The 27,580-nt window shown below is 35.3% G+C and overlaps 1 protein-coding gene across 1 annotated transcript in view; it reads left to right on the top strand.

Annotated features, from left to right (window-relative positions):
- Window positions 1-27,580, top strand: part of LOC120770991 (protein Shroom) — a 279,299-nt gene that overhangs the window by 72,151 nt on the left and 179,568 nt on the right. The window contains exons 3-4 of the mRNA XM_040098738.1: window positions 12,098-12,288; window positions 23,598-23,902. Coding sequence (XP_039954672.1) covers window positions 12,098-12,288; window positions 23,598-23,902 — 496 coding nt within the window. The remainder of the gene's footprint in view (window positions 1-12,097; window positions 12,289-23,597; window positions 23,903-27,580) is intronic.

Genomic DNA, 27,580 nt, shown 5'->3' with positions numbered 1-27,580 from the left:
ACTGGGAGCCTAGTCGCGAGTGCGACTACTGTTTGCTTGATTGTCAGGAGATATTTCGTCTTGTCCTCCTTCACTACCAAACCCATTTACTTTGCTTCTTTGTCTGACCTTATGAAAGCAATAATGATTTTTTAATAAACTCAATATCGGAATTCGAAGGCAAATATTTGAATTTTAGAAGCAAACTTCGAAACACGTAGAAATGTCATTTGTCCTTATGACTCAATCTCTCATAAAAACATTGATTTGGTACAACTGACTGGGTCGTCGAGTGTTGTACATTGTTATAAAAGCAGAATATACTCTATTTAAATACTGAAAATAATATTGAAAAATGTGAACGTGTTGACAGTTCCAGCGGACTTTGGATCCGTGCTGCTTTCGTATACCAAATTATCGTGGGAAAATAGTAGCTTAACTTATAAGTGATTACTTTTCCGAACAAATATTTTCGACGAACAATTTTATGTTGATATCACAAACATTTTGGTTAATTATAGATGATTTCATGGATGCGAATGGCCGGATATCTATATATTTATGCAAAGACACTAAATTACTCTCAAGCATAAAAACTTAATTATCAATTTACTAAGTGCTTAGATAGCAAACAAAGATCAATAGTAAAGGCTGCGCATGAAATTTCACTACTTTAGTCGGCAGTCGGCATATAAAAGCCACTCGCAAGAGGGAGAAATTATTTATTACATGTACATATGCAGAGAGCATATACAGAAGTGCTTATATCTATATGTATGCATGTACATAAATATGTATGTCCCGCCTTATACATAATTGCATGCATGAACTTAAGTGCCCATTATTTTCTTATCTGCGCAGCTTCTCTCCGAAGTTATCAAATAATAATTTAAATGACTGCGCGCCGCCATAATTATCCACTTGGTAGATACTCGTAAATAACAAGAAAAATATTTTACAAAAATAATACACAATATTTTTGCAGAAAATACAATTTCACCAGCTCTTGAGCGCTCATAGACAATAATAATTTGCTGGCAGATAAGCTGCGCAATTTGACTGCAATTGCTGGCAAAAATAAAAACAACAAAGAAAAGTCACCAGTAATTTAATTTAATTCAATTTATTTGTTTATCCCCTGCGTTTTGTTGACTTTTCGCTTTGTTTCACGCCTAATTGCTCTTGCTGTTGTTGCCATCTTTATTTGAAGATTTTAATTGCAGACGAAAAAACTTTTCTCAAGCACCACAGTGGTCTCCAAACTTTTTATAATCTGATTTGGGTGGTTTCTAACATCAAGTAGGAATCATCGGAGATTACATAAAATATATACATACATACTTATGTGTATGTATCATAAGCGATCAGCGTATCGAGCTGAATCGTTTTAGTCTTATCCCTCTGTATGTTATATACTAGAACTACTCCCTCAGTTTTCGAGATATCTAACTGAAATTTTGCGCACATATTTTTCTTCTCAAAAGGCTTATTATTTGTCGAAATCGAGGATATCGGATCACTATGGCCTATAGCTGCCATACAAACTGATCGGTCAAAATCAAGTTCTTGTATAGAAAACTTTTTTATTTGACAAGATATCTTTTCGAAATTCGAGCGCGATTATTTTACCTGACAGCCCTACAATTTCCGAGGAAATCGTTGAGATTGAACTATTATAGCATATAGCTGCCATACAAACTGAACCCTAAAAATCAAGTTTTTATAAGAAAACTTTTTTAATTGTGAAGGGTATTTTGCAACCGAACGTATTTTTCTTGTTTTCCTTAAATTTTGGTTTCCATAATAAGCAAAAACAAAAGCAAGATGTGATGTTGCAAGGCAAAACAAAGAAATTTCTAACAAAAGTTCAGGACGGAAAGGTAAGGCGTATATCACCCCAACTGCGTGTGCCATCCATTGCATACATACAAATGTATACCTATCTAAGTACACACGTACATATATGTAAATTTAAGTGCATTCACAAGATCAACCGCGGTGGGTGCTGTCAGCGCCTGCCACATGCCGCCTGCTGCTACGTCATACGCAATTCGTTGTCGCGCTTGATCGCTCAATCCACCGCCGAGCGCCTCAAGTGCTCATTAAGTGGCGCAGATTAGTGGGAAAACAAACAGTGACAACAACAACTACAACTGCATGTAAATACTATAATTTTAACAATATCAATTGCCATGCCACCGTAGCCAACGTATTTATTTGTTTTCGCGCTTTTATTTGTTTACTTTCTTTATTCGTCTGTTTTTTGTTGGTTGCTTTGTTTGTTGTTGGGGTCATTGTGTAGCGAAAGTGATCCTTTACTCACAGTATTTGCTAGTTAAATGGCTTTACAATTGGTTTATTCGATTTTCCACTCAATTGCCATCGATTGAAATGCTTTGCCAACAAACTGAGCGAGTATTATTTAAGCATTAAAGCTAGCAGTTAGGCGTTGAGGGTCGGTTTCGCTGCGCTGACTAACTGACTGACCGACTGGCTGATGATTTGGTCAGATGATCGCGTGAAATGCACAGTGGGATTTTTTAAATATTACTAACTAAAAATGAGGTGAAATGAGGAGAGGATGAACAAGGACTGAAGCTGCTCGACCTTCTCAAAAGACATAGCAGCTTTACTCTATGGGCTCTTCCAAGAAGATCCGATGTTTTCGAGCCAAATTTTTATTCAGCGATGAGTCCCATATCTGGCTCAATGGGTATGTGAACAAGTAAAATTGTCGCATCCGAATTTGGGACCAAGACCAATCTGAAAAGATTCTAGAGGTACCATTTCATACAACGGTTTGACGTGGTTTTGGGCTGGTGGAATCATCGGTGATACCGGAACGTTACCGTCAATGGTGATCATTATCGCGCCATAATAGCCGATTATTTGATGCTTGAAATTGAAACTCGTGATCTCGACGACATTTGGTTTCAACAAGACGGTCACTTTCATAAACACTTAAACATTCCGCATTAAATTTGAAGTTTCTGTGTGTGTGTGTGTTTTTTAAGTAGGGAACATCACCTTTTACATATAGTTAGAGGGCCTCCGAAGATTTCTTGCTATTGCAAAACTCGTGGCAAACTTAATATACTCTGTTCAGGCTATAAACAGACAGATGGTAGATTAGACTGGACTTTTTGGACTTGGAATCATTTCGCTCAAATTTCCGGTATATATTTGTCAGAAAATTTGTCCAATAGCCGAGTTTAAAACACCGCACCAGTTGTTCTTTATTTTCACTGTTTGGTGCCAATTAGAGATTCCAAGTGTAATCATATTCATCTCCACCTTGTCTTTCCAACGAAGTGGAGGTCTTCCTCAACATGTGGTTCCCGAGGCGGGTACTGCGAGGGACACTTTCGGAGCTGGAGTATTTTCAATCATTCTGAACTACTTATATCAATGTCGCCGTATATCTTGTACAGCTCAGCGTTCCATAAACTGCGGTATTCGGTATTTCCAATGTGCCAAAAACCATACATCTTCCGCAAAACTTTTCTCTCGAACACTCTTAAGGCCGGCTCATCAGATGATGTCATCGTCCATGCCTCTGCACCATAAAGCAGGACGGGGATGGCGAGTGACTTGTAGAGTTTGGTCTTTGTTCATCGAGGGAGGACTTTACTTCTCAATTGCCTACTCAGTCCGAAGTAGCACCTGTTTCAAAGAGTTATTCTGCGTTGGATTTCGAGGTTGACGTTGTTGTTGGTGTTTATGCTAGATCCAAGACAGACGAAATTAGCGCGAGGGATGTTTCGCTTTGGAACGGATATTTTTGGCTACCCAGAGAATACTTGGTAAGACCGGAAGTCGTGAACTGCTTTGTGAATTCAATTTACAGTTAGTACTCATAACAAAACACGCATGAGTCACCAATATGCCTGCCTCACCAGCGGCCTGCCTCTAAGCTCCGTTACCTCATCAAATGCTAAAATATTCTAATTGCATACGCAACCGCCCATTTATTTACGATGTAAATCACTTCAGCGATTTATTTATGCTAATTGCATTAGTTTTGCAATTCAATGGCTAAATTTAATAAATTATCGCAATTGATTCATGCGACTTAACGACCTTTTGCAGCAGACCGCAATTACAGCGCCGGATTGCACATCCAAAGGCAACTACAACAAATGCACAACGTCCGCTCCTAGCCATGCAACAACACCAAATGTTGTTGTGTGAGATGCCACAAACCGACGCTTGTGCAACACAAACAAAACAAATAGCGGAATGGTTAGGAATTACCGGGTGGCCGAGCTCAGCATTGAACTTTAACACCAATTTTTATTTCTGTCGTAAATATAACAACCGTTATTTGAATTGAATTGAATTTCACAGCAATAAATAAAGAGGCTAGATAAAGGTACGAATATACATAGTACATATGTACATACATACATAAGTACTTAAAGATTTTATTATGGTATTTTTAGACTGAAAAAGGAAGAAAAATTCGGACGATTCTTCCGCATTGCTTTTTAAAGCAAATAGTTTATTAGGGAGGCAATATGGTAGATTCTTCTCTCGATATGTATGATTTCGGAGTTTTTCCGGCGAGTTGAGGTGAACAAAGATTGCCATATAAGAACTTTTTAGACTAAAAGAAAATATTCTGTGCCAGTAGACTACCGATGTAAAGGGTGTGGTGAATAGTTCTTTGCCGCCATAATGGTGAAATCTATATTTTCCGAAAACTAGGGCAATGAAGGCCAAGATTTATACTCGTTCATTGAACTCATCCAAAATCTACAACAATAGGAACACATTGCGGAGTTTGCAAAAAGAGTTTTCCAAAAAGCGAAACCTGAAAAAAATGTATTATTATAGAGTTGCCACCCTAATGCTAAAACAAATTGAGTTTTGTATAAAAATATGTTGTAATCTTCGATTGTATAATAAAATTATTTAAAATTCGTTTAAGTAAAATATTTTTTTCATAAGGATTGCCACATAACAAAAACTGATTTTAAAAATTTTTGAAAATCGAAATTTAAGTGTTAAAACTGTAGTCTAAAAAATCGTTAGTTCTATAAATATACCGTTATATTAAAAAAAAAATTTCCAAAAAGCGAAAACTAAAAAATTATTTTTTATAATAGAGATGCCACCTTCATGCTAAAAAAAGGCATTTTGTATAAAAATATGTTGTAAAATATGAGATTGATTAAGTATACTGTTAAAAATTCGTTTAAATAAAATATTTTTATTCATAAGGTTGCCACGTTACCAAAAATTTTGTAACAATTTTTGAATATCGAAATTTGAGAATGGAATATTAAAATCGTAGTTTAAAAAACCGTTAGGTCAAAAAATTTATTTGTGATTGCTTTTTTTAAAGCACATATAACATTTATAACATCTGATCAAATTTGATCCGGACTGGTTCATTTAAGCTGCGCATTGCATGCAAACGCAATCGACATAGTTTTTTTTGGACGTTTTGGTACCATCTTGTTCCGTGTTCGTGAATTTAAAATCGGCTTAAATAAGTTTTTTCTTCATAAGGTGGCAACCCAAAACGATTAAACAAATTTTTTTATACTGAAATTTGATTATTACAGTAGAATATTTATAACGTGTGATCAAATTTGACCCGAACTGATTCATTTAAACTGCGCATGCACACCGTAGTGAGAACCAAAAGTTTTTTGAGTTATAAATGAACAACGAGTTCGCGTGAATTTTTGTGTTATCAGTGAAATTGCGACTATAGAATCATTGAAAGGAGAATTTTGGAAAGTCTTCTTTACCACGAACACAAGTGAGGGCCGTGAAGTCGTCGAAAACTTGCCTTATTTGAGTCATATAGTACATCCACTTCTGTTAATGACGATATCATCGAAAATGTCAAAGGATCAGTGCTTGAAAAAGGTCGTGTAAGCAGCAGAGAAATAGCTGAGGATCTCAATATATGGATATGGACCGACCCAACGAATTTTGATTAACTTTACTCAGGTTTGAATATGAAACGGGTCAATGATAGATCTTTACCAAAAGACATGTATCTTTTGCAAAAAAGTCGTCGAGTAGAGATCGAAAAAACAGACGATTACCAACGTAGCTGTAGACCATGCATTCATCAAATGCGTCATTACTGCTTGCGAGGCGTGGGATGAATATGACGTCGAAGCTGTTCAAAAAGCTAGCGAAAGGCATTAAAAAATTTTGTCGAAACCCAAAAGACCACGTCCAAGTCAATTAAAAGTCAAAGATATGCTCATCGTTTTCTTTGTTTACCATGGAGTGGTTAGCCATGAATTTGTTCCACAGGGTCAAACGGTCAATATCGAATACCACTTGGCCGTTTTGAGGCGTTTACAAGTAGTAATTCGTCGAAAATGACCGGAATTGTGCGCAGAAAATTCTTGAAATTTTTACCACGGTAATGAGACTTTACATTCTAGCATGATTGTGACTGAGCTTTTGGCCAAATACGCAACGAGAGTTATCGAATTTTCCAGATGTGGCTGCCTGCGACTTTTTTCTATTTTCGAAACTGAAAAATCCGCGTCGAGGAATGCGCCATGAGTCCATTGAAATCATTAAAGGCCATTCGCTGAAGGCACATAAGGTCATCCTAGCCGAGGCTTATATATAGACTAGTATAATATATAAAATAGTACTAAAGGGTCGCTTTTTGGCAGTTCGGGTCAATTTTGATCATATGATATACTATAAATTATATTTATATTTTTTTAAACCGGCGTGATAATTCTCGTAGATTTCATAAATATTTCAACTTTATAAGTTCAAGTTTGACTAATAAGCCCTCAATTTGTTCTCAATATCGCTCATAACTCTGATTTATTGCCCTTGCCACAAAGTTGTCTAAACCAACACAGTTGAAAACAGAAAGGCAAACCAATAAATGAAAAAAACTGATAAATAAATAACGGTAAGTTCTTTCAAGCATTTGAAAATAAAGCAACGAAAAAAAATAAACCCATGCTATTCATATTATTTTTCGCCCCTACAATTACGATTTTGCCTCGTATTTTTCACACTTCATTGCTTGATTGCGGTATCATCACTCCAGCTCTGCTCGGCCGCTTGCCGAGTGCGTTTGTGCAGCAGCTTGCGAAGTTGACCGTTGGCCATTACTAATGGGCCTGGTGCTTTGTGGTAATGGCTGATACTCTACGAACCAACTGTTGTTGCTGTGTTGCTGCCACTAGTATTATAACTATTATTATTGTTGTTGTTGTTGTTAGTGTTGCCATAGTTATTGCTTCGACAGCAGCTGACAATGGGTTGAAGAGCATGACAAATTGTGGTCATTGCTATGTTGATCGTCCGCTTTCGACGGCTTTGTTGCTGTAACAACAAAAACTTTTCACCGCTTTTTCAGCTTTTCTAAGCATTTTTCCATTGTTGTTGCTATTACAGCATTGCAAGGCGACCGTTTCTCTGCTGTGCGAGGTCATGGTGCTAACGTGGCAATATTTTATATATGTAATTGTTGTTGCAAGTTGTTGTTGTTGTTGCGAGGAAGTTACTCTAGCTGTTGTTCCAAACGCTTTTTATGCTTCGTTGTTAATTTGTTGCATCATGCTGCCGCCACGTAATGCCAGCAGCTGCAACGAGTGCTGCGTACTTCTAGCAGTAAGCGCTGATCACTTTTTATTATTGTTGCAACAGCGTTAATCCGCTTTTGCCACGCACTTCGTGTGGTCAACCTTTATTCCACGATCATCATCGGCAAGCAATCAAGCGATCCGCAATCGCTGCTCATTAGTAATCGATGAATTAGGTGAGAAAGGAAATCGAACTTCCATGCTGTGTGTTTTTTAAACAGATATAAGTACATGTGTATATGTACGATAATATATATATTAAGGTGTTTTTTTTTAACTATTAATTTTTTTCAGTCTCGTCACGAAATTTCCTTGGAAATACCCTAAAAAAAATTCCCTGAAAATTTAAGCCCTTAATATTGGCATTAAGAACTTGACCAAGGTCTGTAAAAATTTTCCATAGAAAATACACTACAATCGTGAGTTTTCATTTTTAAACTCCTACAGAGGCCATAAAATAGGCATGGCTTTGACTTTAGACGCATATTTCTCAGAAATGTTCACTCTACAAAAGTGCCCAGTGCAAAAAAGTCGTAACTCACACCGGCGAGGTAGTGCGGGGCTCTAAACCCGATTTTTCCAAGAATTTCGCATTTTTTGTATATAGTATCTTGTAAATGACAGGAGCTGTAGAAAAAATGAACATGGCAAATTTATAAGAAATTTTATTTGCTATAAAAAAGGTTCGAGGTGAAAATTGCCATCATTAATACTTCTCGAGAAATTCGGCTTTTTAAGTAAGGCTTTAGAATTTTTAATTTTTTTGACTTAAAAAATCTATGAAAATTGCAGTTCAGTTGCAATTTGTATTAGTGTTGTTATATAATATAGTGAAGTTGTTCCTGTTACTTTTAAATATGAAAACATCTAAATAATCTGTGAACTAATTCTGGAAAACTTATATTCTAAGAGTCTTCGAAAGCTTTAGATTTTTACCCCCAATAAGCTCAAATACAACATAAGGTCTAGTAAAAAGAAAACCATTACTCTTCAAATAGATGGCTTTAGTAATCTGTGTGTTGATTTGGAAAGACAAGATTTTGTACTAAAACAATTTTAGCCAGTTTTGTGATTGCTTGGTTTAATATTCCCAGTCAAGGAGTAGGAACAGAAAATCGCAGAAAAATTGTAAAATATGAGAAAATACTTTAAGGTTTTCTTGCCATAAAGGCGAAATCACAAGCCGATCGGCTCAAAATGTAAATATCCTCATACTGTAGCAGACAATGACATTTTGGTTTCGTTGATTGAATTCCGGTAATTTTGATGTCAAAGACATGCACTGGAAGACTATTTGCCAAAAACATCCATAAAAACCCTAACTAAAACGATGAAAATAATGAATTTATTTTTACCAGATCTTATGTCTATATATGTGTTCCTTGCTGTTACCACCTTATATTCAATTAAAAATATAATGGATGATCGACAAAACAGTCTAGTGTTTAGAAGTGATCAAAGGAAAATCAAGAAGATCATTACTCTAAGATGAATGGAAGCGAATTTTATCCGTAATGCTCAATAGCGCTCACATTTTCATTGAACTCATTTCAGTTGGTACGTTCCAAGCGGAAGTTATTCATAAATATTCTGCACACTCCATATACCGGAATTCCAATAGGGATGATATGATTTCTAAGTGTCATTTCGTGCATTTTTAATATGTCTTCATCTGTACTTTCTTTCATTGTATTGAGTTATGTTTATCATTGGAAAGATATACGCACGAACAACGTCCACAAATTATTCAATTTTAACTTTATTATCTCTAAATAACCGTTCTCCAATTGCAGCTTTTTGTGCGCCTTTGCCATTTTATGGTCGTAATAATCATCCACCTGTGTTTGCTATTCGTTGAATTGTTGAAAATTTCCAGCGTATATTTTCTTTACATAATGTTCAAGTGCCAATAAGGCAAAGAATCGTTCGAAATAATAACAGTATTGCTGTCGTTCAGGCAAATGTTGCTGAAGACTGCAATTTGTCGATTCCATGACCTTCTCAAGAACTAGGACTGTCTCAAACCACAACCTGGTGAATTTTGAGAAAGGATTTGGGCTTGAATCCCTAAAAAATTGTTCTCACTCAAGAAATGTCATGAATTTGGTGATTTTACCTTAAAAAGTATAACGATTTTTTAAGAAAATCATCTTCTTTAATGAGGCTCACTTTCATCTGAGTGATATGGTAAATAAATAAAATTATCGATTCTGGTGCGCAGAAAATCTACCAATTATTCATGAACAGCCATTACATTCAGTTAAATTGACAATTTGGTGTGGTTTTTGGAATCATTGGTCCGTACTTTTTGTGAAATGAAGCTGGTGACAAGGTTACTGTCAATGGAGAGCGATATAGATCGCTGATAACCAACTTTTTATGGCCGCAACTTAAAGATGTTGATCTAGACAATATCTGGTTTCAACAGGACGAGGCTACGTGCCACACAGTATGTGCAATGACCGAATTTGGCGAGTAAATTGAACTTGAAAAGAACTTACCAATAAGATTATGTATTATAATCAACTGGGAGTAAGGACTTTTTGAATAACAGAAAGCCTATTCTTTTTGACTAGTATAAAGTACTATTATGATCTTTGGAAGTTCCGGAAATCATTCTATAGAAACTGCCAGCCAAAATCATAATTTTATGAAATATCAGGTAGAAAATTGAACTCAAACTCTACGTCATGACAGACCTGTCTTTATACTAGTTCTGTTTACAGAACCCTGCCTATATTAGTGCTGAGAAAGAAAATTAGACCGCCACCCTGTAGAATATTATAAATTTCTTATTCTCTAATGTGCAGAAAGTAAGTGACAAAGTGGGCTTTATGCCAGAAACGCGAAGTTTTTTAGCTTTCCAGTATATTAACCAAAGGAGCTTAAAGTCGGCTCACTGTAAAAATTATACTATAAAAATAGAGAAGAATTTTTCTTTAGTGAAGATATCTGGTTATATCTTTAAGCCCAAGGTTAAATATGTATAAGAAAAGGTAGAGCAATAGAAAAATATTCGGAAAATATTTTGCCAGTAGAAATCTCTAGACAACTATTCCTGCGATGGTCTCATAATTATGAACGCTGGTCTACCACTGAGTCAGCGGATGATATGTTTTAAGACGCATGAAGATTCTTATGATATACATTGCATCGGAGTAAATGTGTGTAATGATGCAGCAATTTACTTCTAACGGCTGCCAGAAGCATAATACACACACACGAGCAACAATAATGCATATGCATATGTATATATGTATGAATGTATGCATGCATTTAAGTAGATGAACATAGAGATCAGCAAAAAGAACAAGAACAAAGCTTCGCTAATAAAACCAACAATGACAACAGCAATAGTAGCAGCAACCATAACAACAACAACACTTAAAAGCACGCACTTCACTTTGGAGTTATCACCTTTTGTTGTTGCTGCTACCACAGCTGCACTGTTGTTGTTGTAAGTAGACTTTGGTACAGCAGTTCTAGCAGCTTATGGCTGGTGGTATGTTGCAAGAATTTCAAGTGCGCACATAACCGTTTATGTGGCAACAAACAAACGAACTGCAAGTCACAACAGCAACAACAACAATGAGAGCAATAGAAGAAGTAGAAGAGCAAATAAAATGAAAAAACAAGGGCATGCAACAGCGCGCGATTACGCACTACTGACCGGCTGTTGCCACTGCTGCAAACTGCCGCTACTGCAACTGCGGCAACTATGATGACGACGGCAACTGGCGGCCAGCAACCTTTTGCGCAACGGAAGCTGTGCCAACGCGCCACCGTGCAACGCACTTACGCACATGTATACGAAGTAGCAAGTACAATAACAAGAACAACAACAGTAGCAACGGTGGCAGCAAAACTAAGCGACGTGGCACTTGGAACACTAATCAATAATGGCAGCGTCATCGGCGTTATCGGTGCACGCCGCAAGTTATGTAATGATTTGTTGTTGTTGTCATATAGTTGCATATACATATGTACATGTGGCATGTTATTTCAGCTTAAACTAACACAATACGCACGGAGATTGCCACTGACTTCACGTTGCGGCATGTTGCCACTCCTTCCGCTGTGGCAACGTGTTACAATTGTTGTTGTAAATAGTTTAGTTACAAGCGTTGGCAGTGTTGCTCTAGCTGTTTCTCCAATTCATTTTGTTTACTTATTCTAACACGCATTTTATTAAATTGTTGTTGCAACACCAATAGTGCCAGCAGCAGCAGCAGCAGCATTCATGCAACGCACAAAATTACGCAGAATGTTAGTTAGCGGTCGCCAGCGCTCCAGCCAGACGCACAATAAACAATCCAGTTAGCCGGTTAACTGCTTGTTGCTGCCACTTTAGTTTATAAGTGCTGCATGCAACATGCATTACGCACGCAAATACATATTCATAAGCAGGGAAAACAACTTGCCACCAACTCAATCAATCTTTAACACACACAAACACATACACACATACATACATATATTTGCTTGCATTTACTTATTCTACATTTTTCTTCTTCTTCTCCGCTGTCCATTTACAGGATGACATGAGCGATCAGTGCAGCCTCACACAAGCCGGCCTCGAGGAGTACAACATACGCGCCTCATCCTATTACGATCAGCCAGCCATGTTGTTCCATCATCAGAAGCAATCGTCGTATGCACAATCGGAGGGGTATCACAGTTATGTCTCCAGTTCGGATTCCAGCTCGGCCACACCATTCCTGGACAGGTGAGTTTTGCCTTGTCGCAATCAATGCGCATCACATGCACGCATATACATATAGTACATGAGTGTGTCGATTGTGTCGAAGCTGTTGCTCGCATTTGGCGCGTGTGATAGCCCGTTGGCCCGTTGTTGCGCGGCTGGTGCGCCGTTGGCTGTCTATCGCCCGTTGGCTTTTGGCTGCCGGCCGTTTGTCATTTGTCGTTTGGTCATTTCTGTTTATTTTTGGATTATTGATGTTGCAAGTTGTTGTTTTTGTTGTGGCTGTTGTTGTTTAGTTGCCAGCGTGTATTTAGTGATTTGTTGCACGTTCGCAGCGTTTATTTGTAGTTACATGCCAGCCGTTCGCTTGCATACTGCGCGTTGCAAGATGCTCTCGCAGACATTGCTTGCATGGAATGTGACAATTGTGGTCTTTGTTTTTGCTGTCACGAAATGCTTGCCATACAGCTGGAATGTGATTGCGTTGATGTTTTATTTAATTTATTGAAAAAAGCTGCATTTTTAGAAGTGTTATCATAAAATGACGCTGGAGCTTTAATATAGAAAAAGACTGATTCAAGAGCAAGCAGGGTTTCTTAGATCATCACAATATTTCAAAAACTTTCGGCTACTTCTAGAGCTATAACATTTTTGGAGGCACTGTAAAATCAGAACAATTTCATCAATTAGAGATAATTGAATCATATCTTTCTTTGAAATGGGAGAACTTGAAATGTGATCGGTTCGATTGAAAACTAAGAACTACTTCTGAATCCGCCCCTGGTCCGATAAATATAATATGTATATATGTACTTAGCATACGAAAAGACAAGGAAAATTTTAAAAACTGACGATATACTTAGTTCTCTACATAGCCTCTTTTTAACTCGATACACTTCAGCCAGCGATTCTCCAACTTCTCTAACCCATCTACGGAGATTGTGATGAACAGGATATCAGGTCGTAACTTAATTTGACTACTTTGGCAGTGGCCATAGCAGAGGAGTGATCCGGGGTATTGCCATAGTAGAAAACCATTTCGGCCGAATTAATAGAAATAAAGGCTTTCTGTCTAACAGAGTTCGTAGTGTCAAAAAACCGAATATAATTTGTTTCTGAAATTTTTTTTTGACAGAGTTGCCACATTTTATTTTTCCATATCCTTTCAGAAATAAAAGTTTTCTGTCTAACAGAGATCGCAGTGTCAAAAAACTGTAAATAATTGTTTTCCCAAATTTTTGTGACAGAGTTGCCACCTTTTGACATTATTTATCCAGTTCAACATAATGTTGTCTATTAACCCAGTAGTCAGTGTCAAAAAATTTTATATAATTGTTTTCTGAAAAATTTTTGTGACAGAGTTGCCACCTTTTATTTTTCATTATCCGGTTACAAATACAACTTTTGTGTTTCGTAGAGTAGACAGTGCCAAAAAATTGTAAATAATTGTTTTCTCAAATTTTTTGTGACAGAGTTGCCATTTTTTATTTTTTTTTATTATTTGGTTAAAATACAAATTTTCTTTTTTAGAGGTTGGAAAATGCCAAAACATTTTAAATAATTTGTTTCTGATTTTTTTTTTGTAACAGAGCTGCCACTTATTAACTTTCCTTACCCTGTCAAAAAGACATACATATATAAACTTCTATTTTACAGTGTGCCTAATGTAAAAAATAAAATAAAATATTTTTATATGAAATTATTTTTGCAACAGAGCCACCAACCTAATAAACTATTATTTGTCCAGAAATAAAAATTCACATAGAAAAGTGTTATGGCTACATATGTACATATGTAAATAGCCATTACAACAACTGTAATTATTTTAACGGCGGCATGTCTTAAGTCATTTGCCGCACTTCCTCAAGATTCACACGTCCACGTTGTTAAAACTCGGCGAGCATAATTTCTCAAACCTTCCGGCTAAGACTTCAATGTCGCTGCTTTGCAATAACTTGGCACTTAGCATATGTGGCACTTTGGCGCATGCGTAGATACGCGGCATAACGTTAGCATGCATACTTATGTAAAAATGTATATTTATATACACACGTACTTATATATACATACATATAGTATGTATATTCAAATAAGTGACGACAAATAAAAGCACACGCAGAAGTACCATTCACCTTTATGAAGGCTTATGCATACATACACACATATACATACATATATACACATCTAAAAAATACACTTATGTATATACACACGTCATATTGTATCTTACGCACTTAAGCGGCACTCAAGCTTCTATGAGGCATGTACTTACACACTTAAGCACACACACACACACACACAAACTATCTTATAATCGCGCGCAAAGTGGTTGGCCGGCAGCTTGCGCGGCTGGCCCGATGAGGTGTTTGGAATTATTTATGCAACATTGTAAATATATATGTTTGTATGTGTGAGCGTGCAGCTGCTGTGACAGCGTCAAAGGTTTATGGATTTGGTGGTCAGCGGCGCAAACGCGGTGGCTCGCATGCGTGCGCTTGTGGTTTTTTCTAACACCACGCCGCCGCTGCCGCAGCATGCAACGCAACAAGCGAGTCTGTAAATATGTACATACCTAGATTTATAGCAGCACTCAGTGGTTTTCTAGTTTTTTCAGTGTCATGTGCAAATACTCGCACCCAACTGCGTGTGTGTGTGTGTGTGCGTACGCACGTCAGCGATTTCCTGAAGTGCCACTTGCGCGCTATTTGACGCTTGACCATGCCAAGATTGCGCGTCCGCAACAACAGCAACAACGGTGGCGGCGCTCATAAATATGCATTTAATAGCGTTTGTGTAATTAATGTTATGTTGCTGTCGTTCAACACGTTTGAATTGCTTGCAACATTGCGTAGATTGCTACTAAACCAAGTAGTTTTATTTGAAAATATTTTTCTCAACTTTTTTTGTTGTTCACTCCAAAGCGGTATTACTTAAACTTGCACTTGAAATGCAAATGTTGTGCTGAAGTGCAGTTTAATATATACAGACAGTCTTGTTTGTTAGTGTGTAACTTGATTTTCTTGAATTAAATATTCTTAAATACGAAAACAATTTAGAAGAATATTTTTTTTATTTTTTCTTTATTCAAAATTTTATCACCAGTTTGGTATGCAAAAAGTATTTAATCCATAAATATTAACTATTTTAGCAGAAAATATAAACTTCTGTTAGATTTTCGGGAAAAAATTGTATGCACTCACCACGAGTTGAATTTTAGGAACTTCATCAATTCTTTTCCAAGGATATGTTTCAGGTATAGCTGAAATAAAACATAAAATTTTATAATATATTTGAGTTCAAAAGGAAATGGTTTTAAGAAAAAAATAGTTTTTTCAATTAAGAAATTAGGTGCCTAGCTTATTAATAAAAACAATATGAGTGGAAAGGAATCATCCACTATGAGCTGCTTCAGCCTGGTCGTACGATTGATTCTACATTTTACTGTCAACAACTGATGATATTGAAGCAAGCAATCGAAAAAACGGCCAGAACTGATCAACAGAAAGGGCTTCGTCTTCCATCAGGACAAGGCTAGACCACGCACATCTTTGATGACTCGGAAAAAACTGGGAGAGTTTGGCTGGGAAGTATTGATGCATCCACCGTATAGCTCTAAACTTGCATCATCGAACTACCATTTATTTCGGTCAATGCAGAACTTCCCTAAATGGAGTAAAGTTGGCTTCAACAGAAGTCTGTGAAAATTACTTGTAACAGTTTTTCGCCGAGAAACCAGAATAGTTTTACACTGATGGAATAATGTCTCTAGCGGAAAAATGGCAAAAAGTAGTCGACCAAAATGGTATATATTTGGTTCATTAAAGTTCATTATAAATATAAAAAAATAAGTTGAAGTTTGTTTAGAAATACGAAAAGACTTTTTCAACTATCCAAAATATTTAGTATGAATACGTCAACAAACCATGCATTCATTAGTAAAATTCATTAAATTAATCCTTTCCTAAAAAAAAACTTAACATTTTATTAACACATTATTGTTAATTTATCTCTGATCAAATTTAACCCGGACTATTACTGTTAAAAAAAAAATTGAAAACGTTAAAGAAACAGTGCTTGAAAATCGACATGATAGCATCGGAGAGATAGCACCGGTTCTCAATATCTCTAAAGAATCGACCAAACGCATTTTGCTTGATGATTTGCTTATGATGGAGGTCAATGTTAGATTCCCACCAAAATACCTGAATCCTGAGCAAAAAACGACGTTGAGTAGAAGTTGCAAAAGAAATGCGTGACAACATAGCTGAGGACCCTGCATCCATCGGAAGCAACATTACGGATGACGAGACGAGGCTTAGGCATATGCCGTCGAAAGTGTTCAACAATCTAGCAAATGGCGCTCCCAAAATATGACGTTGAGGCTTATAACACTCATGGATCAGTAGCCTATCTTGAAAACAATACTGAAATATCTAAAAAAAATAAATTTTGGTCAGTCCGGGTTAAATCTGATCAGATGTTATAAGTATTTTCCCGAAGAAGTATTCGCAAGTTTAATATTATTACTAAATTTTTCTCTCAAATTCAACAAAAAGCAATAAATTGATAGTTTCTACAACTACAAGTAGAATCAACACTCTCTATATCTCTCTTCCACAAACTTTAGACTACAGACACCACGTGAAATTCCTTTCCGACAACGCATCACCGTTAATTGTCATCCGTTCACGTCTCTCACTCTCTCTGTCAAACTCACATCCGGTTGGTTGGTTTCAATAAGGTAGTAAGAATGTTTTGGCATGTGGCAGTGTGGGGCGCAAATTAATAATGCATTGCCGTTGACACCGCAATACTCGAAAATTATCTACGAAAGTACGATTTCACACCCACTCAGCTGGGAGCTTTATTATTGAAATCTGAGTGCAATATTTTATATGCGCGACAAGACGAAGGCAGATAAAGAAATAAGTGGCAACACATGGAGGCACATACAGCTGGCCAAGATGCCAGCCAGACTAGACAAACAAACAGCAATAATAATTGCAACAGCAACAAAAACAACAATTAAATGCAACAATATTCATAAGCATGTTTGGAATGCGGCTGCTTTAGGCGTCCGCCGTTGGACAGACAGCTCAGAGGCAGGCGCACCAACGTTTGCGACCAATCCAAAGTCCAAACTAAATGACATAAATGTCTGTATTTATGTGTGTGTGTGCTTGGTGTAAAGTAAATGTAAGAAGTGTCATAAACACACAGTGCAAATCGGTGCAAGGCATTAGAATGAAATTTGTTGCAAGTTGCTGGCACAGTTGGTGCACAATACTCGTACAAATCGACTGCCCAGACATTTATTGATGTCGCGGCGTATTTGCTTGATTTGAATTTATTTTTATGATCGAAGTTGATTCGCGAATTATGGTCATAAGCCGCACGCTTGACGCCTTGACTGACTCGCTGACTAAGTGGATGGACAGTTGTGCGCCGTTTGTGGCATACACAAATCGCTTTTTGCGCTGTGTTTGTTGCTGTGAAACACACTGGGTGTTATTACGGAATTCAAAACAGTTTCTTTTGTCAAACGTTTTGTATGTGTGTAGTTGGTAATGAGGCGTGTGTGCTCGGATTGCGTTATTGGAATGGCATGTCGCACTGGTTGTTGGTGTGAATGAGGGCATTCGAATGCGTGTGCGATACTCACACGGCCTCTGAAGTAAAATTTGTGACATAGAAACTGTTGGCCGTAATAGTTTGTTAGCAGAATTGAAGTGGGTTCTTTGGATTGAGGGGAAAAGCTGGTGAACTTTCTTAGGTGTTTTAGCGTCTTAAGCTCGTCTGAAGTGGCCTTCAGTGTCTTGAGCGAGTTTTTTGCGAATTTTTTCGGTTTCATTTCATTCCTTTCACTCTTCTCTTGCACAGTTTCGACAGCATATTCATAAATCAAAATCTCTGGACCAGAACTGATGCAGTTCACGGACCACTACTCAACGAGGTTTCAGCCTTTTGTAGTATAACAAAAATAGCTTGCGTTGAAAACTATTTTTTTTAAGAATTTTTAACTTCAAATATTGGATGTTTTTGCTTGGAAAAGCTTCAAAATTAAGAAGCTCTAAAATTCCTTAGCAACCAATGGGAGAGAAGCTTAAGGCACCAATACTTGAAGATCAAACATCAAATATTCCATGTCTCCATTTCACTAACCATCGCTGTATACCTAGCATGTGCTTAGCATTTACCAATATTTCTACTGTTTTTGCATATCGCCTCTAAGAGCACATAAGCTGACAAGCGGCGCTTAATGTCGATCAGCTGTTTAATTTAAATAAATTACGAAAAATATTGCACAAAAAATAGCGCAAAAGTAAAATAAAATATTATACGTGTAAATCGAGTGCTTGAGCAAAAAAGACAAAAACGTCAGCAACAACAACATTGAATAAAAAAAAAGTTAATAGAATAAACAAGTCAGTCAACAAATCACTCAGTCGCGCCACAACCGACCGACCACTCATGTCAGCAGATTTCATTCTTTTTCACACCATCTACAAATATTTTACATTAGTTATAACAACAACAACAATTACAAAAAAATAAAAAATAGCAATAATAATAATAACAACAACAACAATAATGGCAATAATAATAATAACAACAGCAATAATAGAAAACCAGCTTTAAATTGTCTTATTCATGGAGAGTAATTAATGCTTTAAGACACTTTGTTTATTATGCTATGTGATAGATGTTTATATATATACATACATATGTATATACTTAGTAATTCTATCTGCTGTTTTTTAAGCGTAAAGCGAAAAAAAGAATGCTGGAGTGTGCAAGACACATTTTATGATTTCGAGTGCGAGCAATTGACGTGGATTTTTTTATTATTATTTTTGTTTAATTATTCTTAATATTTAAAAAATTTTTGTTTCTATACAAAAGGAAATTTATTTATTATTCATAATATTTTTAAAATTTTTTTTCCATAAAGAAGGAATTTTTTTTTATTTTTTAACATACTATATACATATGTATATATTTATATGTATATACATTTTTAATTTTTTCGCTGTTATTATATTTTTATTTCTTACCTTTTCATGTTTTGTCTTATTTTTTATCCTCTACTCTTCACGTTTTTTTTAAATTCTCATTTCCGCAAAATAATGAAAATATATTATTGTCATAGCATTTATTGCTTCGATTCTTTTTGACTTATTTCTTTCTTTTTTTTCTTTCTGTTGCTTTTTTTATATTTTTTCTTGCCGGTCCCGCGCGTAATTGCCAATGTTAACAATTTATTCGTTGTATAACAATTAAATTGAAAGCTGTGAGAATTATGGCTGTTAGTAAAACAAAGAATAAGGAAGGAACTTCGAAATTATATTTTTACTTTGTTAACTAGAAAATAAAAAAAATTAACATTTTGTTTGATACAATTTTTTAAAATAATTTTTGGAATTTTAGATTTGTGTGGCTGAAGAAACAAACTCGTAATTATTTGAAGACTGTATTTTATTAATAAATTTTTCTAAATTCTTTTTAAATAGTTTTGGAAATATTTTTTTTTAATTAATTCAGTTTTAATTTTTTATATTTAACTTCTGCTTTTATAAAAATTATTTTATTTTATTTTATTTTTTTGTTTTATTTTTATTTTATTTTATTTTTTTATTTTATTATACATTTATATATACAGTAAAGTTTTTCTATATTTTCGCGTATGTGGGAAATATCCTATGAATCATTCTGAACAACTATGCCTAAGGTTTAAAATCCGATGCGAGCAAGCAATTTTTAAGACGAAATCTAAAAACTCTGAATAATCGTTTGTATGAGAGATATATGATATAGATGGTCCATCTGACATATTCCAACAATTGATGAATGTAAAAATGCACATAAGCATTCAATTTAGTTATCGAAAACTTAAAACAAACTTTTATAATCTTTAAAAGACTTGCTGGGCCGAAACCTGTTTTAGAGCCATAGTCTCTTAGGCAAAGATGTTTACAAAAATCCTTAGATTCTCTGTTCTGCTTTTTGGGTGTCATGTTAATCAGCCCGCTCTATTGCAGATATGTATTTTTTTTTTAATTTTGTTTTTTTAATTTTTGTTTGATTTTTTTTTTTCAATTTTTGTTTTTATTATTTCGTTACATAAATATATATATATTTTTTTCTTACAATTTGTAATCTCAATTCCCACAAAGCAAACAATTTATTTGAAAAAAATTCTAAATTTATTTACTTTTCTTATTGCTTATCCATACCAACAAACCTGTCATAAGTCGACACTACATGAAACATGCTTCAATAAGTTAAATTCTATGTTAAACTTGTTGTCTGCCCAGCAAGCTGTCTGTATGTCAATTGGTTTGTCAGTTAATTGCTATAAAAATGATATTCGTGAGCAGCCTTCTGTTTAATGCTACACTTGTATTTAACAAGACTACGAATATGTAGAACAGAGTGTTATATACAAAAACAAGTATAAACAAATAATGCCAAATGGCCAGCAACCCTGTAGAAAATCTACTAATTACAAATTGCTGTATTTTTTTTTTTAAATTTCATATTAAAAATTTACTTGTGTACGCTAGTGCTAGTCAAATTCATAAAAGCGGAAATTCATAAAATAGGAAACTCATATTCTCTTTTGGGCAAGTAATTTCCAAAAAATTTTAAATAATCTCTTATAAATCGAAAATTCCTTGCCAATAGTTTTAATTGGTTAGTTATCGATAAATTAGTTTAAACTTTGCATTTTCAATCCATTATAAAAATTAAAATTCTGTAAACTCAGCTATAAAATTGTTGTTTTTTATGACTGAATTATTTTAAATGATTTATTTATTTGAACGATCTACAATTTCCAATGTTTTAGAAAATCATTTTTCACAGGTCAAACGATTTAAACTTATGCACGTTGTAAATTTTTAAAGGTATATTAATTATATCTGAACCAGTTTAATAAAAAATACGTAAAATTAATGACGTTATATATCGATAAATTTAAGAATTTTTAAACATCGATTAAATGTTATCGATAAATTTTAGAATTTTTAAATGTCGACAAAATTTAATCGACACATTAAATTAGAAATTTAAAATAGGAATTAATATTTTTAAAATATATTAATCGAAAATATATCGCTTCATAAATTCCAAATAAAATAAAATTTTCAGGGGTTTAGATATATGTACATATAATGGGTTGTCAAAAAAGTCTTGCGGTATTTTATTGAATTTTTTTTTTTTTAATTGAAATTGAAATGAATTTTTGATGACTCATGCACAGCTCTTGACCGATGCTACGGCTGCTACTATGCCGATCTCTTTCGACCAATTCAACGATTTTATCGCAATTTTCGACGACAGGCCTTCCGAAGCGTGGCGCATCTTCGACCACTTCTACACCAGAACGAAAACGTTGAAACCATCGTTGTGCGGTGGAAATGGAAACTGTTGAGATTGAGATGATTTGATGATGAGATTTTTGCCTTTATTGTAGTAGTACTGTAAAATATGCCATATTTTCTCTTTATTTTGCTCCATGTTTGCGACGCTATAACTCACGAACGACTTAAAATAAACGACAATCAATCAAACACGTGTTAGCGCGTGAAATGAGCTTTCCAAAAGGGTATAGCATGACCCGATGCGACGAATAAAACTAGAACTACGCGCTTTCGGCGCCAACTAGCGAAAATACCGCAAGACTTTTTTGACAACCTATATATAATGAATTAAAAAATATTGAAATTATCCATATTAAATATTATCGATACATTATTGATCGACTTTTAAATATCGATAAATAAAATTACAATTTTTAAATATCGATTAAATATTTCTAATAAAAGTTTCATCTAAAATATTTCACTTGATAAATTGTTAATAAAATAAAATGTTTAATGTTTCAGATACACATACATACATACATACATATGCATATGATTAATCATAATTCACCTAAGAAAATAAAAAATAGTGATATTGTCGATATTAAATATTATCGATAAATTGTTGATCGACTTTTAAATATCAATTAAATGTTATCGATAATATACTAACAGAAAATAATTCACTTCATAAATTGTGCAAACAATTTAGTAACTTCTTATTATGCACTTTTCATTTTATTTTATCATACCTAATCAAAATAAATTGAAAAGTTCTTTTTCAATAATTATGGCAGCGCATAAATTTGAAAAATGAAATATCAGGGAGAACGAGCTTTATAAACTAAACATCATTAATCATTGTTCATCTAAGAAAACAAAAAATTTTGAAATTATCGATATTAACTTCTATCGATAAGTTATTGGTCGACTTTAAAATATCGATTAAATGATAGAAAATACTTATGCTTCATAACTTAATAAATTCTCATATCTACATAATTCTTAAATTGTCATTATGCACTTTTCATTTTTATCGTTCACAATCAAAATAAATCGAAAAATTATTCAAGATCGGTCCAAATATCGATAATTGAATTTTGAGAAATATGAAAAACAATTATATTCGCTCTGGATTTACTTATAAGAATGATTTATTGAAATTTTTTTGTGAAATAATAATGTAATGTAACCGGCGCAAGGAAATTTTAAATGTCAACTTTTAGCTCACAAATTTCCTACAGGGCTTTTTCTCATTTATGAGTGCATGTTTGGTGTTTTATGTAATTCTATGTGTACTCATTTATTGCTATAAATATTACGTCTGTTTCAAACCACAATTGATTATTGGCATTGACGACGCTTTGGGGCAAAAAGCGGTCCAATCATGTGGAAGCAGATCGTGCGGCCGATAAGCCAAAGCGCGCGCAGCTTAAGTCAAGCAACTGGCAGACTAGCAAAGTGACTGACTGAATGACTGGCTGGTTGGCTGACGCGTTGAAAGCGCAAAGTGGCTGCACGATATGCCGCATTTAAGCAGTTGTACTCACTTCTACATATGCTCTAAACCGATTTTAATGGCTTGTTCTTAAAATTAAACAATTTACTTTTATTTTCAATAGATTTTTTAATGTATTTTTCTTTTACATTTTTTTCTCGTGGCTAGACATTTGTGCTAGTTCCGCATTGGAAGTAAAAATCAAAGAGTGATTAAAAACCATTATTTGCCGCATGAAATAGAATATGGCGGCTGGTGGTTTCAATGCGAGGGCTTAAGGCGCGTGTTCAAATGCGCATGCGCAGCTCGTGGCGGTGCTCTCTAAATGTTCTTTTGTTTGTAATTTGACATGATTATTCATAAAGTCAATTTCGTTAATTAAATATTATGCGCTTTTGTTCTCATTACTCTTTAATTATTTAATTTTGTTTAATTATTATATTTTTCTTTTTGTTTCTTCATTTGCGTAGATTACGTCAGGAGAGCGAAATGTTGTCACGCCAATCCTCCCACCATTGGTCGCAGAATGACTTGTCCTCTGTGTCATGCGCTTCGATGGCGCCTTCACCAACACCGCTGCTGCTCTCCACACTCGGTCGTGACGCGACGCTTTCGGGTAGCGGCAGCAGCAATAACAGCGTCGGCAATCAGCAACAGCATAATAATAATAGTTCGGAGAGCACTTCATCGACTGAGACACTGAAGTGGTTGGGTTCCATGAGTGATGTGTCCGAGGCCAGTCATGCCACTGGCTACTCTGCCATTTCAGAATCAGGTGAGTTTGAGGGGTACTACATATGGTAGCTCATATCTTGGGTATATTGTTGGAGAGTTCTGCTGTTGTTAAGAGACAAAGATACTACTCGTAGTATCCAATTGACCGGCAAAGAGCTGAGAGTCTAGTATTACTGATTGTTTGATTCAGAGGGTATTTTCGGGAGTATACTTTATTACAAGCTTTATTTTTGACCTAGGTCTAAGTATTGTTCCACCTCTGAAGAATTTTCGGAAAGGTACTTTATTCCAAGTCTATCGAGCACTGAGCGATATCCACTATTCCATACACGGTTACCCTGTAGACATAACTGGTTTATTTTTTGCGTATCAAACTTGGTATTATCCAACCTCTTAGGGGTTTTTTTTGTGAGGCTCCTTTATTTCAAGCTCTTATTTGTGATCTAGATCTCTATATTATTCGACCTCTGAAGAATTTTCGGGAAGGTACTTTAGACCAAGCTCTTATTTTTGGTATGGAACTTGGTATTATCCGACTTCTGAAGGGTTTTTTGGGAGGCTTCTTTATTCCAAGCTCCTATTTTTGGTATAGAACTTGATATTATCTGACTTCTGAAGAATTTTCGGGAAGACAATTTATTCCAAACTCTCATTTTTGGTTTGGAACTTGGTATTATCCGACCTCTGAAGGGTTTTTGTGAGGCTACTTTATTCGACTTCTGCAGGTCTGATGAGTTTAAGAAGCCTTTTCTATTCTCTTGTCTACAAGCTTTAAGTACAGATGATATGCTCCAACACTGAGCTATATTCCCCATTTTATATACGGTGAACCTGTAGACATAGCTCATTAATGTTTTGCGGCGAAGGCTTATAATAGACTTAGGGAAGCTGGGTATACAAGCGTGTGGTTCCTTCTCTGCTCACACATTTGCTAGGAATTTGTGGACGGGTCGAAGCCATTAAAGCGGAGGTGTAGTGAGCATTTTCACAAATGGATCAAAGTTAAAAAGTTCTCCATCAACTCTAGTTTCAGACTCCCCAACCACTATACCGCTGATGTATTACTCCGAAGTGCAGCTTCCTTCATATGTTCCAATAGCTATACTGGCTATGAGCTCGCGGACTGAGACTCAAATGTCTCGATAGGTGCACCGTCGGCGAATCTAGCGAGCTGGCTAGGATTGATATGGATCTGATGATATATTTTCGACAGTTTTTGGGTAAACCAATAGCCAACCTTACCCGCTGTTCCAATGAGATCCATCGATTAGAATCAACCTTACCGCACAACTTAACCTAAGCATAAAGCAAGGATTTCTTTAGAGATTTCATAAGAAGCACAACACTGCTAAAATCACGAAAAACTGCAGATGTTGCTATTTAAAGACTCTACCTAATTGTAAGTGGTTTAACTAGAGTCTGTCTTATATGGACTCATCACCTCTCTTCTTGTGCATCCCCATCGAACCAACTGAGTTGTCGAAGTAGACGTTCTTGAAAACAAACTTTCGAGACCGATCTTCACTATTTAGCTTCTTTGAACAAAAAGCTTAAATTAATCAAAACGTTAAGCGCTTTTTCGCAAACTTACATAATCTCTTTACTTTCTTAACAAATCTGCTTAGTGGGTGTGGCGTAATGCGCAAATGTGATTGTGATGAGATCAGCATGTGTTCAACCACCCCGACGTGCGGTTATTGGCCACTTTTCGAAAACAATTTTTCAATTATTTAACAGTTAAGATATAGCACAGCTTTTCAGGCAGCTTTTTTCGGTTATTTTTGTTTGGTATTTGCTTGGTTTTGTTATTGCCAGTGGCCAGTAGACAAAGATGATTAATGATCGCTACAATTTCGTGCGCCAATACCAACGCCAACACTCACTAGGGTGAGCAAAAGTAGACAAGAAAGATGGCAAAGCCGAGCATATGTAAGCGCTCACACAGAAATTCTTGTTGTTATAGCGCTTATTGTGGCAGCGAAAGAATTTCACACAACACTTCTGATTTGAAACATTTTGTAAATTAATTAAGCTGCCAGAGCGCGGTGTTTTTTTGTTGTTTTTGTTCTATTCTGCCCTTTTCTTTTTGTTTTGAGTTCTTTTTGGCGTAATTTCTTTACACGCTTTTGCGTGGCGTCCGAAAATGACTGCCATCATTAATCGCTTGCCGAATTGATCGATAGTTTGATTGCACGTTTTTCGCCGGCGCACAGGTCATTGGTATTACATAACTCTGTTTTTATACATGTCTATATATGTAGTATTGTATATGTATACACTTGCCAAAATGAGCATTTGTCACTGCGCACAGCAACACCAACTGCCCCAATACATGCAGATACCCATAATTATATAAGTTTTCGCAGTTTATTCATTAACTTTGCGTCCAAGCGTCTGACTCGCCTTACCACACTTTTTGGTAAAGTTGAGCTCAAAATTGCTTTAGGATAATAGTTAAAAAATAAAAGATTAAAAAAAAAAATAAAATATAAAAAAAAACTTAAATAATTAGGAAAAAATCAAATAAAAAATAAAAATAATTAAAAAAAATTAAATCACTTTGTTGTTAAGTTTTTTTTAGTCGCAGTAACGGTTTGTTTAATCAGTCTTCTTTAACTAGACGCAAAGTTTGGCTCAGTTAAGTTCAAACTCTGCTTAGACATGCTCAGTTTGGACCAACCCAGCTTTGAACCATTAAGCTCATTACACTTTAACGTCGACGTCTCAGCTGGTGTTAGTTGTGTCTACAAATTATTTGCTTCAAGTGTTACAGTTCTAATTGGTTTTCGAAAGTCTAATTGATTTTTTCTCGCCTTGTGAGAAAATTTTAATATTTTTTTCTTTAGTTCTGGTTCACCGTCGTGTTTACTAAATAATTGGGAGTGTTCGAAGTTACTTCTAATTTGTTCTAAACGTAATTATTAGACTGCTAACAAATTTTGCTGAGAACTTTTTTAAAAATAAATACTTAACTGCATTGTGAGGCCCTAGTGTGTGCCACGGCTTCACAAAGAAGTTGACGGGCGAAGTCAATTACAGCCGGGTAAATCATTGCCTAACAAAATTCTTCGCTTATTAAGCAGTATCAGCAGTAGTCACTTCGAATGCTCACTTTGACAATTCGCCATCTACCGAAATTATCGACAGATATTATCAAAATTTAAACCGAGCGTGTGATAAGCGAATATTTATGATCAACTGAGAAGAGAGTTTGCCATTATATGAATTCGTTTCGAAGTGCTTTCAAGTCGTTACAAAAATATATTGCTACTATGTGCTCTGTGGATGAAACCTTACCTAAACAAGGTTCTCTACTAGAAAATGCTCTGTGGATGAAACCTAACCAAAAATTGGTTCTCTACTATAAGAAATCGTCCGTGTCAATGATCTGCGGTTTAAAAAAATAAAAACTTGTAAAAATGGCAGAGTTCTTTAAACCACAGTTTTTAACCCAAATTTTTTTGTAATTTTTGACCTGCCAAAATTTGATTTTTAACCAGATCAAAAAAATGGAGCACTGGATACTAATCAGAGATCGGATCACTTGTCTCTGAGTAAAACACTCTAGCGAATTTGGAAAAGTAGTGATGAGAAAAACGCATTAAAAACTAAGTGCCTACTTTTTGGAAAGCTGTAAACAAAACAATAAGTGATATCGATTGAAAGTTTTAATATGTTATTTTTAAAGGTATTAGATATCGCAATAAAACAAATTAAA

The sequence above is a fragment of the Bactrocera tryoni genome, chromosome 3, assembly GCF_016617805.1.
Source record: "Bactrocera tryoni isolate S06 chromosome 3, CSIRO_BtryS06_freeze2, whole genome shotgun sequence".
NCBI classification, from domain to species: domain Eukaryota; kingdom Metazoa; phylum Arthropoda; class Insecta; order Diptera; family Tephritidae; genus Bactrocera; species Bactrocera tryoni.
The sequence above is the reverse complement of the archived record's forward strand: the minus strand, read 5'-3'. Positions and strand labels throughout refer to the sequence as shown.